This window comes from Lagopus muta, chromosome 27 (assembly GCF_023343835.1).
Source record: "Lagopus muta isolate bLagMut1 chromosome 27, bLagMut1 primary, whole genome shotgun sequence".
Classification (NCBI taxonomy): domain Eukaryota; kingdom Metazoa; phylum Chordata; class Aves; order Galliformes; family Phasianidae; genus Lagopus; species Lagopus muta.
Window position 1 is genome coordinate 1,486,246 of NC_064459.1, and position 14,985 is coordinate 1,501,230.

The following is a 14,985-nucleotide window of genomic DNA, read 5'->3' on the forward strand; positions in this document are numbered from 1 at the left end:
AGGTCTGGGGGGGATGGGGGGGGAAATGGGGGCTCTCACCAAGTCTGGGGGGGGGTATGGGGGTAGTCATGGGGTCTGGGGGCATTTTGGGGGCACTCACCAGGTTGGGGGGGGGATTTGGGGGCACTCACCAGGTCTGGGTGCGGCAGCTTCTTGGTGAAGATGCGCATGGAGCCCTGGAAGACGTCGGTGACGATGGCTGTGGGCACAGAGAGCTGCAATTGGGGGGGGGGGAGGCAGGAGGGGCTTGGAATGGGGGCACAGGGTGGTGTGGGGGTGACATGGGGGTCAAACGGGGTGGCAGAGAGGTGGCACGGGGGGTGACGTGGGGCATGGGGGGGGATAGAGGGGTGATGTGGGGGGTGCCAAAGGGGGGCGCAGAGGGGCAGGGGTGACGTGGGGTAAAAGGGTGGCAGAAGGGTGACAGAGGGGCACGGTGATGGCAGAGGGGTGACATGGGGCAGGGGGTGACAAGGGGGTGACATGGGGGTGACAAGGGATGACCTGAGGTACAGGGGTGGCAGAAGGGTGGCAATGGGGCACAGGGGCGGCAGAGGGGTGACATGGGGGGTGGGGGGTGACAGAGGGGCATGATGGTGATGTGGGGCACAGAGGGGTGACAGAGGGGGGTGACGAGGTGCTATGAAGCATGGGGGGGGGGTGGCAACAGGGGATGAGGGGCGTGGGGGTGACAGGGAATGACATGAGGTGACGTGGGGCACAGGGGGTGACAGAGGGGCCAGGGATGATGAGGGGTGACAGGGGAGTGATGAGGGGCAGGGGGGGTGACATGGGGGTGGCAGAGAGGTGATGAGGGGCAGGGGGGGGGCAGAGGGGTAAAGGGGTGACAGAGGGGATGACCAAGGGGGCACAGGAGTGAGAAGGGGGGGAACAGTGGGGCACGGGGGTGACAAAATGGACATGGGGTGACAAGGAGGCGTGACAGAGAGGTGTAATAAGTGGCAAAGAGGTACAGGGGTGACATGGGGGGGACAGGGGGGCAACCAAAGGGGTGGCAAAAGGGGCACAGGGTGACAAGGAGGGTGGCAGAGGGGGTGCAGGGAGTGACATAAGGGGTGACGGGGGGTACAGGGGTGGCATGGGGGGTGACAGAGGGGCACAAGGGGGTGACTGAAGGGGCGCAGGGAGCGAGATGAGGGGCGATGGGGGGCAGAGGGGTGACAAAAGGGACACGGGGGGGGGGGGCAAGGAGGGTGGCAGAGAGCAAAGGAGGTGACAAGGAGGGATGGGGGGTGACCAAAGGGGTGCAAGGGGGGCGACAGAGGGTGGGTGACCAAAAGGCACGAGGGGCGACCAAGGGGGGAGGCGGAGGGCTGACAGAGGGGCACAGGGGGCGGCCCAAGGAGGATGGGGGCAGCACTGGGGTGACAAAGGGCCACGGGAGGCCCGCAGCCCCCTCACCCCCCCCTCACTTTTCTTCTTCTTTCTTGGTGCCGCCCAGGGCCGAGTGCAGCGCGTTGAGGAACCACGAGAGGAAATCCACGCCATCACCTGCAAACAGGGACGAGGAGGACGAGGAAGAAGAGGCTGCTGGCTGCGGGGCGCAGCGCTGGCGGCCGCCTCCCCCGTGGCCCTCACCTTGCTTGGTGATCTGGAAGTTCTTCTTGCTGCACAGCACCACGGCCTGCAGCATCTCGTGGGGCGAGACGTGAGCCTTGAAGTTGCGCGGGTTCCACAGCTTCCTCATCAGCTCCCCGAAGCGCTGCACCAGCAGGAACATGATGTCCCCGGGGGGCCGCTGGATGCTCTTGTAGTTGTCCTCCTCCAGGAAGTAATTGCGCAGCGGGGGGGACGTTGGACAGAGCCTGCGGGCCGCAGCGCTGCCTGGCACCCAGCCCCAACGCCGCTCTCGGCCCCCCCTGCGCCCCCTCCCCCAAATACAGACCTGCAGCACGGCGTTGGCGTAGTCGTTGGCCTTGATGTTGTTTGAGCCCCACGATGCCGGGCAGGTAAGTGGTGCCGTCGTAGGCGCGCGACAGCTTGGCCTGCTTGTCCAGGTTGCCGATCTGCTGCGCCGTGAAGGTGGGCTTCAGCACGTACTGAGCAAGAAGGGACGGGGCGGTGTGACAGCTGGATGGGGGGACATGGAGCCACCCCCCCCCGGGGCTGCAGCACACCGTGATGTCCTCCAGAGAGGAGTCGATGATCTCGTAGTTGTCGGGCAAGCAGTAGAACTTGAGGGTGTGCAGGTTGAGGAAGACGTGGTGGCTGAACTGCACGCTGTGGATGTAGGCGTGCCGACTTCAGGCCCCGGCCTGCGGGGCGACACGAGGCGTCAGGGCTGGGACCCCCCCCCAAAAACCAAAGCGGGGTCGGGGCGGCGCACAGCTCTCACCCTGGAAGTATTTCCCGCACACCAGGCAGGCGTAGACGTTGATGTGGGACAGCGAGATGGAGCACAGCTTCTCAAAGTCGAAATCCAGCACGCTCCTGAGGGGGGGCGCAGCTGGGGGGCGGCTGCAGGGACCCCCGGCGCCGCTCATCTCCTCCCTCTGCCCCCCTCCCCGCCCCCCCTCTGCCCCCCTCCCCACTTCTCACTTGTTGATGGTGTCCAGGTAGGGGCAGTGACGGCTGCGTTGGTCCTCGGGGTCAAAGCGGCCATAGCGCACTGTGGGGGGGGGGGGGGGGCACAGCTGGTTGGTGAATGGGGCAACGGGGGGCGGGGGGCTCAGATCTGGGCTCCAAACCAGCCCCAGTCCCACCCCACAGCACCCCGCAGCCCCACATCTGACCTCAGATTCCCTCGTTTCCCCACCTCGTGCCCCTATAATTGACCCCCCCAGACCCGGCCCTGCTTCCCCTGCGCCCCCACAGAGCCCTTGGAACCAGACCCATTTCCCCCCCCCCCCCCCAATCCTGGTCCCACCCCCCCATACCAGCCCTGCTCTGCTGGATGTGACCCCAGCCCCCCACATTCAGCTCCGCTCCCCCCAACCCGACACCAAACCCCCCACAACCGGTCCTGGTTTCCCCCCCCACACCCACTGCAGACTCCAGGGCCCCCAGTCCCACCCCACAGACCAGAACCCGACCCCAACTTCCCCCAGGCATCCCTACGGACACCCCAGAACCCAACTGGATCCACCCCACAGCCTCAAACCCGACCCCAACCACCCTTGCTCCCCCCACACCCCCACAACTGATCTACACAGACCTACAACTGACCCCACACCCCATCACTAACCCCCATACAGCCACGACTGACCCCGCAGCCCCATACAGCTACAACTGACCCCACACCACCATAACTGAACCCATGACCCCATCATGGATCCCACACTCCCATAACAGACCCTATACTCCCATACCCCCTAACGGACCCCACAACCCCATACCTGACCCCATGCCCCCATACTGCCATAACAGGGCCCACACCCCCATATAGCTATGATTGACCCCACACCCCCATACCTGACCCCATAACCCCATACTGCCATAACTGACCCCACATCCCCACAACGGACCCCACAACCCCATACAGCTACGACTGACCCCACACTCCCATACCCCCATACCTGACCCCACACCCCACAGAGCTACGACTGATCCCACGCCCCCATAACTGACCCCATGCTCCCGTACCCCCATAGCTGACCCCACACCCCCATAACTGACCCCATACAGCCACAACTGACCCCATACCCCCATACCTGACCCCACACCCCCATACTGCCACAACTGACCCCATATGGCCACAACTGACCCCACGCCCCCATAACGGACCCCATGCTCCCATACACCCATAACTGACCGCACACCCCCATAAGTGACCCCATGCAGCCACAACTGACCCCATACCCCCATAACTGACCCCACATCCCCACAATTCACCCCATACTGCCACAACCGACCCCCATTACCCCCACAGCTGACCCCACACATCCACAACTGACCCCACAGCACAAACACTGCCCCCCCCCCCCCCCCCCACCTGTAGGTTCCGGTTCGGGCTCAGAGTCTCCGTCCTCCTCCCGCTCCCGCTTGACGCGCACAGCTCCACCGCTTCCGGTCCAGTTCCCGCCTGCCGCCTCCCTCCGGCCGCGCGCGGGTCCCTCCGTGCAGGCCCAGGCCCAGCCCCAGCCCCAGGCCCGGCCCGGGTTCCGCCGCCGCCGCCGCCTCCCGCTTTTCCCGGCCGCGCTCCGCTTCCCTCCGGCCGCGGGCCCTGTCCGCGTCGCTGTCCCGGCGGCTCCGGGAGGATCCTCGCGCCGATGCCGACCCGGAGCCCCCGCGCCGCCGCCCGCTCCCCGCTCCCGGTCCCGCTCCCTCTTCCCGCGGCTCGACATCGCTGCGCACTGCGCACGCGCCGATACGGCAACGCGCACGCGTCACTCCTCACCGCGCGTGCGCACAGTGCCGCGGCGCCTCCACGCATGCGTAGTGCCCCGCGCTCGCTCTGCGCCTGCGCACTGCTCTCGGCAGGATCCGGCGTTCTTCGGGTTCTGCGCCTGCGCAGTGCGCCGTGCCTGCTTTGCGCCTGCGCACTGCTCGCTGCGGGCTCCGCGCCTGCGCAGAGCGGCGTGCCGATCTCCGGCGGAACTTTTAAAGGGGGCCGCGTCCCGGTACCGGCGGGGATCGGTTGCCGCCTCCGGCCCGTCCCGGCGGATGGAGACGAGTTCGGGGCGGCGCTGCCGGCCCGGCGGGCGGCTCGATATGAGCCACGGCTTCGTGCGGCACATCCGCCGGAACCAGCTGGCCAGGTACCGGCAGTGCCTCCGGTAACACCCCGGGCCCCCGTTTCCCCCCAGTCCCCCCCTGCAGTGCACGCGTGTCCCCCTTTACGGTATCCTGTAGCCGCCCTACACCCTCATAGCCCTCCTCGGCACCCCAGAGCCTCCCCCGGTATTCCCGTACCCCCCCCGGTACTCCTGCCGTTCTCCCCCCGGTGTCCCCCCGGTGCTCTCTGTTCCCTTTCCCAGGTTCTCATTCCCCGCTCCGTTTCCCCACAATACGCCCCCTATGCTCTTAATACTTTCCCCCTCCATGCCCCCCCCCCCCCCCCCCCGCTCCTCCCGGTGCTGGGTTGCCCCCCCTCCTCCCCCCGTTCCCCCCCCCTCCCGGTGTCCCGGTGCTGAGCCCCGCTGCCCAGGGACGCCTACGAGCGCGCCGTCAAGCAGGCACGGGGCAGAGCTCGGGGGGCGGCACACCGCAGCCCCCCCCCCGGCCCCGCCGCCCCGATCAGCCCGTGTACAGAGCGAGGAGATCCGGTGAGTGGGGAGAAGGGGGGGGGGGACGTGAGGAGGGTCGCTGTGAGGAGGGGGGGAGGGGTTGTGGGGACCCAGGGTGAGGGTGGGCTTGGGGGCACCCCAAGGGTGGGTTTAGGGGCACCCAATGTGGGGTGGGGGTCCCCAGGGTGGGGGCGCTTGAAGTTTGGCATGGAGACACTTGATGTGGGGGGGGGGGTCTTGGGGGTGTCTGCAGGGTGGGCTTGGGGTGAAGGGGGGCACGGGAGGGTCCCCATGATGGACTTGGGGTGTGGGGGGGAAAGCGGGGGTGGTTTGGGGTGCACCCAGTGTGGGGGGAGGAGTGCGGGGGGGTTCTCCAGGGTGGGTTTGTGGGGGAGGCATTGGGGGGGGGGGTCTTGGCATGGGAAAGGGGTGGGGAGCACCCAAAAGTGGATATGGGGACACCCAATATGGGGGGAAGGGTATGGGGGGGGTCCTCAGGGTGGGCTTGGGGTGTAGGGGGGCGCCCAGGGGTGGGTTTAAGGGCACCCAAAGTGAGGGGGGGGCCGTGGGAGGGTCCCCATAATGGACTTGTGGGGGAGGCATTGGTGGGGGTGGTGTCTTGAGGTGGGGGTGGGGGTGGGGAGCACCCAGAGGTGGGCATGGGGGCACCCAATGTGGGGCGAAGGGTGTGGGAGGAGCCCAGGGTGGGCTTGGGGTGGGGTTTGGGGGCACCCAAGGGTGGGTTTAGGGGCACCCCATATGGGGTGGGGGTCCCAGCGTGGGCTTGGGGCAGGTGGGGCAATTGAGGGAGGGCATAGAGACACCTGATGTGGGGGGGGGTCTTGGGGGAATCTTCAGGGTGGGCTTAGGGTGAAGGGGGCACCCAAGGGTGGGTTTGGGGGCACCCAGTGCGGATGGGGGGGCACGGGAGGGTCCCCAAGATGGACTTGTGGGGGTGGGAATGCCTCAAAGGTGGGCCTGGGGGCACCCAATATGGGGGAAGGGGGGGGGGAGGGTCCCAAGGGTGGGCTTGAGGTGGGGGGGGGGAGGAGGGGGTCCCAAGGGTGGGCTTGAGGTCGGGGGGGGGGAAGGGGGTCCCAAGGGTGGGCTTGAGGTGGGGGGGGGGAAGGGGGTCCCAAGGGTGGGCTTGAGGTGGGGGGGGGAAGGGGGTCCCAAGGGTGGGCTTGAGGTGGGGGGGGGAAGGGGGTCCCAAGGGTGGGCTTGAGGTGGGGGGGGGTTCCCCAGGGTGGGTTTGCGGGGGAAGCATTGGGGGGGGGGACGACACCCAGGGGTGGCAGTGCTGGTGATGTGAGGGGGGTCCTCAAGGTGACATTGTGCTGGGGGGGGGGCAGGGGTCCCTCCAGGTGACAGCAGCCCGGGGTCCCCCCCACCCCCCTCCTCACCCCCCCCGCGGCGCCCCGGCTCTTCTGCCTGGATTACGAAGGGGACGATGGGAATGTCACCAGCGTCATCGTGCACCAGGTGCGGGGGGGGCTTCATTGGGGGGGGGGGGGGCTGTGGTTGGGGACCCCCCCTCCAATCTGCTCACCGCCTGTGACCCCGCAGGGTGACAGCGCCGAGGAGGTGACGCGCAGGGTTTGTGCCCCTCAGCCCCTTGGAGCCGGCGCTGCGCAGCGCTCTGTGCCAGCGTGTGCAGGATGAGATCTGCAAGCGGCAGGGAGCGCGGTGACGTGGGGACGGCGTGGGGGACGGCGTGGGGACGGCGTGGGGACGCGGCCACCCCACCCCTGTGGGGACGTGGAGGGGGGGTGGCATTAAAGGTGCCCTTGGTGTCACACGTCGTCATTGGCGTCGTCGCACGGCGATGGACGGCAGTCCTTGTCACCCCCCCCCCCAGGGGACACGAAGGTCACCTCCCTGAGTGCCATCGCTGCCAACCAAGTCCCTGAGGTCCCCACTGGGGCTGTCAGCTCTCTGTCCTCACCTCAGCTCCTTGTCACCTTCCTGAATGCCACCACAGCCATTAAGTGTCACCACCCCAAGTGCCACCAGGTTCCTAATGTCCCCACCAGGTCCCTGTCCCCTCCCCAAGTGCCACCAGAACCACCAATATCCCTGTCACCACCCCAAATGCCACCAGACCCCTATGGTCCCCCACCAGCTCCTTGTCCCCTTCCCAAATGCCACCAGAGCCACCAACAGCCCTGTCACCACCCCGAGTGCCACCAGGCTCCCAGAGTCTCCACCAGGTCCCCATCTCAAGTGCCACCAGAGCCATAGGGTCCCTGACCCCTCCCCCAAGTGCCACCAGGTCCCTGTCACCTCCCCTGTGTGCCATCAGGTTCCTAAGGTCCCCACCAGGTCCCCTTCCCAAGTGCCACCAGGGCCACCAGCTTGGGGACCCTGAGTGCCAACCAGGTCCCCAAAGTCCCCACCACAGCCACCAGGTCCCTGTCCCTCCCATAGGGGACACCAGGACCACTGGGTCCTTGTCACCACCCAGAGTGCCACCAGGTCCCCAAAGTCCCCACCAGGTCCCCATCCCCTTTCCAAGTGCCACCAGAGCCATGGGGTCCCTGTCACCCCCCTGAATGTCACCACGTCCCTAAGGTCCCCACCAGGGCTATGGGGGTCTCTGTCTTCACGCCAACTGCCACCAGCTCCTTGTCACCTCCCTGAATGCCACCAAGTTCCCTGTCACCACCCCAAGTGCCACAAGGTCCCTAAGGTCCCCCCCAGGTCCCAGTCATCACTGTAGGGGACACCAGGGCCACCAGCTCCTTGTCCCCTCCCCAAGTGCCACCAGGTCCCCATCCCCTCTCCAAGTGCCACCAGCTGGCACCATGGGGTCCCCATCACCCCTCTGAATGTCACCAGGTCCCTAAGGTCCCCACCAGGACCACCCCGTCTCTGTCCTCACCCCAAGTGCCACCAGCTCCTTGTCCCCTCCCTGAATGCCACCATCGCCACCAAGCTCTCTGCCACCACCCCAAGTGCCACCTATGGTCCCCACCCAGGGCCACCAGCTCCCTGTCACCTCCCCAAGCGTCACCAGGTCCCCCCCAGGGCCACCAAAGGTCACCCTTCCAAGTGCCCCCAGGTCCCCAACCCCCATCCCAAGTGCCCCCAGCTGCCTCCACAGCCTCCCTGTCACCAGGTCCCCCTCAGGGCCACCCGTCCCTCGTCCCCCCCCCCCAGGTGCCACCAGACCCACAGGGTCGCCCTCAGTGTTTATTGTGGGGTCTCCCAGCTGATCCCAGGGTTTGCTGTAGGGTCAAACCACGCAGCAGCTCCCATCCTTTATTGTAGGGTCTCCCAGAGGATCCCATTATTGGTTGTAGGGTCTCCCATAACACCATCATTTACTGTAGGGTCTCCTGATGTTTACTGTAGGGTCTCCCAGCAGATCCCATTATAGGTTGTAGGGTCTCCCATAATGCGTCCCATCCTTTATTGTAGGGTCTCCCATCGTTTCTTGTAGGGTCTCCCAGCAGATCCCACTGTTTGCTGCAGGCTCTCCCATAACGCGGCCCCCCTCGTTTGCTGTAGGGTCTCCCCCCAGGCCCCATTCTTGGTTTGTAGGGGTCTCTCTAACAGTTCCCAATCTGTTTGTTGTAGGGTTTTCCCAGCAGCTCCCACTGTCTCGCTCTCTGTTCCTTGTAGGATCTCCCATAACCTCCCAATGTTGCTTGTAGGGTCTCCCGTAACACATCCCAGTGTTGTAGGATCTCCCATAACCTCCCAACGTTCCCTATAGGATCCCCCACAACATCCCAAGGCTTATTGTAGGATCCCCCATAACATCCCGATGTTCCCTGTAGGATCCCCCATCACTTCCCCCCGTTCCCTATAGGATCCCCCATAACCCTCCCAGTGTTCCCTATAGGATTCCCCATAACATCCCCCATTCCCTATAGGATTCCCCACAGCCCCCCCCCCCATTCCCTACAGGATCCCCACCGCCCCCCGTTCCCTATAGGATCCCCCCACAACATCCCAAGGCTTATTGTAGGATCCCCCATAACATCCCAATGTTGCCTGTAGGATCCCCCATAACCTCCTAACATTCCCTAATAGGATCCCCCATCACTTCCCCCCGTTCCCTATAGGATCCCCCATAACCTCCCAGTGTTCTCTATAGGATTCCCCACAGCCCCCCATTCCCTATAGGATCCCCATCCCCTCCCCTGTTCCCTATAGGATCCCCCATAACACCCCAATGTTCCCTATAGGATCCCCACAGCCCCCCGTTCCCCATAGGATCCCCACAGCCCCCCGTTCCCTATAGGATCCCCCATAACACCCCAATGTTCCCTATAGGATCCCCACAGCCCCCCGTTCCCTATAGGATCCCCCATAACACCCCAATGTTCCCTATAGGATCCCCATCCCCTCCCCCGTTCCCCATAGGATTCCCCACAGCCCCCCGTTCCCTATAGGATCCCCCATAACCTCCCAGTGTTCCCTATAGGATCCCCACAGCCCCCCGTTCCCTATAGGATCCCCCATAACACCCCAATGTTCCCTATAGGATCCCCCATCCCCTCCCCCGTTCCCTATAGGATCCCCATCCCCTCCCCCGTTCCCCATAGGATCCCCACAGCCCCCCGTTCCCTATAGGATCCCCCATAAACACCCCAATGTTCCCTATAGGATCCCCATCACCCCCCGTTCCCTATAGGATCCCCACAGCCCCCCGTTCCCTATAGGATCCCCCATAACACCCCAATGTTCCCTATAGGACCCGCACCCCCCTCCCCCGTTCCCTCACGGCTCCCCGCCGCCCCTCAGCCCCATCTCCCGCTTCCCGGTTCCCCCGTGGGCCGCTCCGCTTCCGCCCCGCCGCCCCTCCGCAGCCCCAGCCCCAATCCCAGCCCCAGCAGCAGCAGCAGCACCGCGGCCCCCGCCCCCCAGCGCCGCCCACCGCGTTGCGCTTCCCCCGCACCGCCGCTGGGGGCGCTGCTGCTTCCGCACCGCCCTGGTGCTGCGCCGGAAGGTGGAGCTCTGTGGGGACAGACGGGACGTGGGGGGAGATGGGGGGACATGGGGTGACATGGGGGGAGATGGAGGGACATGGAGGGACATCGTGGGGACATGGAGGGACATGGAGGGACATCGTGGGGACATGGAGGGGAGATGGGGGGGACATCGTGGGGACATGGAGGGACATCGTGGAGACATGGAGGGACATGGGGGGACATGGAGGGACATCGTGGGGACATGGAGGGACATGGAGGGACATCGTGGGGACATGGGGGGACATGGAGGGACATCGTGGGGACATGGGGGGACATGGGGGGACATCGTGGGGACATGGGGGGACATGGAGGGACATCGTGGGGACATGGAGAGACATGGAGGGACATCGTGGGGACATGGGGGGACATGGGGGGACATCGTGGGGACATGGGGGGACATCGTGGGGACATGGAGAGACATGGAGGGGACATCGTGGGGACATGGGGGGACATGGGGGGACATGGAGGGACATGGAGGGACATGGGGGGACATCGTAGGGACATGGGGGGACATCGTGGGGACATGGGGGGACATCGTGGGGACATGGAGGGACATGGAGGGACATCGTGGGGGACATGGGGGGACATCGTGGGGACATGGAGGGACATGGAGGGACATCGTGGGGACATGGGGGGACATCGTGGGGTCCGCCGCCCTCAGCCCAGCAGGGGCCCCATCCGACCCCGAGGCTGCGCCCCCCATCGATTGTGGTCCCCACGGTGTCCCCCATCACAGAGCTGCGTCCCCAAAGGCCGTATGCCCCCCCCCCCGGGCCGTGTCCCCATAGATCCCATGTCCCCCACAGTGTCCCCTTTAGGGCCACATCCCCTACAGACCCCGTGTCCCCACAGTGTCCCTTAGGGCTGTGTCCCCATGTCCCCATAGTGTCCCTTTAGCACCGTGTCCCCACAGACCCCATATCCACACAGTGTCCCCTTAGGGCCACCTCCCCCATAGACCCCATGTCCCCACAGTGTCCCCTTAGGGCCGTGTCCCCCCATGTCCCCTCCCTGCCCCCCGCTCCGTGTCCCCATGAACCCACATTGTCCCCTTAGGGCCACCTCCCCCACAGACCCCATGTCCCCACAGTGTCCCTTAGGGCCGCGTCCCTGTGTCCCCACAGACCCTATGTCCCCACATTGTCCCCTTAGGGCTGTGACCCCATGTCCCCTCATTGCCCCCCAGCTTCATGTCCCCCATGTCCCCACATTGTCCCCTTAGGGCTGTGTCCCCATGTCCCCTTACTGCCCCCCAGCTCCGTGTCCCCCATATCCCCACAGTGTCCCTTATGGCCATCTCCCCCACAGACCCCGTGTCCCCTCAGTGTCCCTTAGGGCCGTGTCCCCTCCCTGCCCCCCGCTCCGTGTCCCCATGTCCCACCATGGCGCTCAGCTCCTCCGCTCTCCCCCCCCAGCTCCTCCAGCTTTCCCGTCCCGCTCCCAGGCTTTGGCCATGTTCTGCTTCATCAGCTCCTTCACCTCCTCCGCCTCGCGGGTGACACCGGGCCAGCGCTGCCTGGGGGTGGGCCTGGGGGGAGCGTGGGGACGTGGGGACTTTGGGGACAGGGTGAGGGGGTGAAGGGACCTTGGGGACCTCAGGGGTGTGGGGACTTTGGGGACATAGGATGGGGACATGATGGGGACATGGGTTGGGGGGAGGGGGGGGACCATGGAGGTACGGCGGCTTTGGGGACCTCAGGGGTGTGGGGGACTTTGGGGACAGAGGGACATGGGGATGGGGGGCCATGGAGATTTGGGGACAGAGGGATGTAGGGACTTTGGGGACAGGATCATGGGATGGAGGACAATGGGGACACAGGGGCTTTAGGGACATGGGATGGGGGACCGTGGAGATATGGTGACATTGGGGACATTGGGACCTTAGGGATGTGGGATGGGGAAACCTTGGGACGTGGGGGCTGTGGGGACAGAGGTATGGGGTGAGGGACCTTGGGGACCTCAGGGGTGTGGGGACATTGGGGACATTGGGGACATGGGCTTTAGGGTTGTGGGATGGGGGACCATGGAGATGTGGGGGCCTCGGGGACATTGGGACCTTAAGGATGTGGGATGGGGAAACCTTGGGGACATTGGGGCTGTGGGGACACAGGGACATGGGATGGGGGACCTCAGGGGTGGGGGGGACTTTGGGGACATTGGGGACACGGGCTTTAGGGTCGTGGGATGGGGGACCGTGGAGATGTGGGGACCTTTGGGGACACAGGATGGGGAAAAGATGGGGACACGGGTTGGGGGGGGGGGGACCATGGAGGTACGGCAGCTTTGGGGACACAGGGACATGGGATGGGGGGGCCATGGAGATTTGGGGACAGAGGGATGTAGGGACTTTGGGGACAGGATCATGGGATGGAGGACAATGGGGACAAAGGGGCTTTAGGGACATGGGGTGGGGGACCGTGGAGATGTGGGGACTTTGGGGACATTGGGACCTTAGGGATGTGGGATGGGGAAACTCTGGGGACATGGGGGCTGTGGGGACACAGGGACATGGGATGGGGGACCTCAGGGGTGCGGGGACATTGGGGACATTGGGGACATGGGCTTTAGGGTTGTGGGATGGGGGACTGTGGAGATGTGGGGACCTTGGGGACACAGGATGGGGACATGATGGGGACACGGGTTGAGGAGGGGGGGACCATGGAGGTACGGCGGCTTTGGGGACACAGGGACATGGGATGGGGGGCCATGGAGATTTGGGGACAGAGGGATGTAGGGACTTTGGGGACAGGATCATGGGATGGAGGACAATGGGGACACAGGGGCTTCAGAGACATGGGATGGGGGACCGTGGAGATGTGGGGACATTGGGGACATTGGGACCTTAGGGATGTGGGATGGGGAAACCTTGGGGACACGGGGGCTGTGGGGACAGAGGTATGGGGTGAGGGACCTTGGGGACCTCAGGGGTGCGGGGACTTTGGGGACATTGGGGACAAGGGCTTTAGGGTCGTGGGATGGGAGACCATGGAGATGTGGGAACCTTGGGGACACAGGATGGGGACATGATGGGGACATGGGTTGAGGGGGGGGACCATGGAGGTACGGTGGCTTTGGGGACCTCAGGGGTGTGGGGATTTGGGGACACAGGGACATGGGATGGGGGGCCATGGAGATTTGGGGACCTTGGGGACAGAGGGATGTAGGGACTTTGGGGACAGCGGTGTGGGATGAGGGGACCTTGGGACCGATGGGGTGGGGGACAGGGATGTGGGATGGAGGACATTGGGGACTTTAGGGACATGGGATGGGGGACGTGGAGTTATGGTGACATTGGGGACCATGGGGATGGGGGACCTCAGGGATGTGGGGACTTTGGGGACACAGGGACATGGGATGGGGGACATGGGGGACCGACTTTGGGGTCCAGGGGACATGGGATCAGGGACCTTGGTGACATGGTGACTTTGGGGACATTGGGGGTGGAGGACATGGGGTGGGGGACTTCAGGGACATGGGGACTTTGGGGACCTTGGGGACAGAGACATGGGGACCGTGGGGCTTTAGGGACATGGGATGGAGGACCTTGGGGACGTGGGGGCTTTGGGGACGGGGACTGGGGGGTCAGTGGGGACACGGGACCTTGGTGACCTCGGGGAAGTGGGATGGGGACAAAGGGGCTGCGGGGGTCACGGGATGGGGGGGGGGCTGGGGGTGTGGTGACCTTGGGGACCTCAGGTGGGGGGGAGCACGGAGCTGCGGTGGCTTTGGGGACCTGGGGAGCGTGGAGATGGGGGGGGGGGGGGACTTGGGGACAGGGATTGGGATGGGGGACCTTGGGGCTGTGGGACGGGGGTCCGCAGGATCAGGGGGGTGGGTTTGACTTTGGGGACGTGGGATGGGGGACAGCAAACCTGGGGGGGACAGAGGGGTGGGGGACAAAGGGACGGGGGGGGGGCATGGGGATAAAGGGACGGGGGGGGACATGGGGACAAAGAGACAGGGGGACGACAAAGGGACAGAGGGGGACATGGGGACAATGGGACGGAGGGGGACATGAGGACAATGGGATGGGGGGGGGGGCATGGGGAAGGGGGGGGACATAGGGACAAAGGGGACGGGGGGGACACGGGGCCAAAGGCGGTGCCGTCCCACCCCCACCCCGGGAAGCGAAAGCGAAAGTGACCGCAGCGCTCACCATGGCGGGGGGCACCGGGGGTGACAACGGGGGTGACAACGGGGGGTGACACCGGCACCGGGACCGGGAGCGGGAGCGGCACCGCGCTCAGGACGGAGCGGCACCGGAGCGGCACCGGAGCGGCCGCCCCGCCCGTACCGGAATCTCCGCCCCATGGCGGAGCTGCGCTGCCCCACAGCGCCGAACCCGAAGGGCGGCGGGGTCCGACCCCACAGATGCGTCCCTGTCCCCCAAGGACCCCAATGTCCCCGAACCCCAAATGTCCCCCTCCCAACCCCACAGATGTGTCCCCCCCGGACGCCTTGTCCCCAAATCCCAATGTGTCCCCCCCCCCAAACCCCATAGATGACCCCCCATTACCCACAGATGTGTCACCCCCCCCCCCCAAACCCCATAGATGTGTCCCCAAAACCCCACAAATGTGTCACCTCCCCCCCCCAGACCCCGCATCCCCAAACCCCATAGATGTTCCCCCCCCTCCAGGACTCTGATGTCCCCAAACCCCACAGATGTGTCTCCCCCCAAGACCCCACAGAGATGCCCCCCCCCCCCGACTCCCATGCCCCCATAACCCCACAAATGCGTCCCCCCAAAGACCCCAATGTCCCCAAACCCCAATGAACCCCCCCCAAAACCCCATAGATGTCCCCCCCCAACCCCACAA

At 65.3% G+C, this 14,985-nt stretch overlaps 1 protein-coding gene and 1 long non-coding RNA gene across 2 annotated transcripts; both read right to left on the minus strand.

Moving 5' to 3' along the window:
- Window positions 1-1,413: 1,413 nt before the first annotated feature.
- USP39 (ubiquitin specific peptidase 39) lies at window positions 1,414-4,697 on the minus strand. The gene is given in 13 exon segments (XM_048927975.1): window positions 1,414-1,512; window positions 1,600-1,810; window positions 1,812-1,826; window positions 1,907-1,948; window positions 1,950-2,060; window positions 2,139-2,258; window positions 2,260-2,276; window positions 2,357-2,451; window positions 2,560-2,629; window positions 3,953-4,079; window positions 4,081-4,245; window positions 4,247-4,264; window positions 4,266-4,697. Coding segments are annotated over 13 exon segments (1,506 nt in total). The 3' UTR covers window positions 1,414-1,429.
- Window positions 4,698-9,944: 5,247 nt separating this feature from the next.
- On the minus strand, window positions 9,945-14,552 carry LOC125685192 (uncharacterized). Its single transcript, XR_007373397.1, has 3 exons — window positions 14,322-14,552; window positions 11,547-11,693; window positions 9,945-10,151 (listed from the first exon to the last, which is right to left on the minus strand). It is a non-coding gene; the product is annotated as an uncharacterized LOC125685192 (long non-coding RNA).
- Window positions 14,553-14,985: the final 433 nt, after the last annotated feature.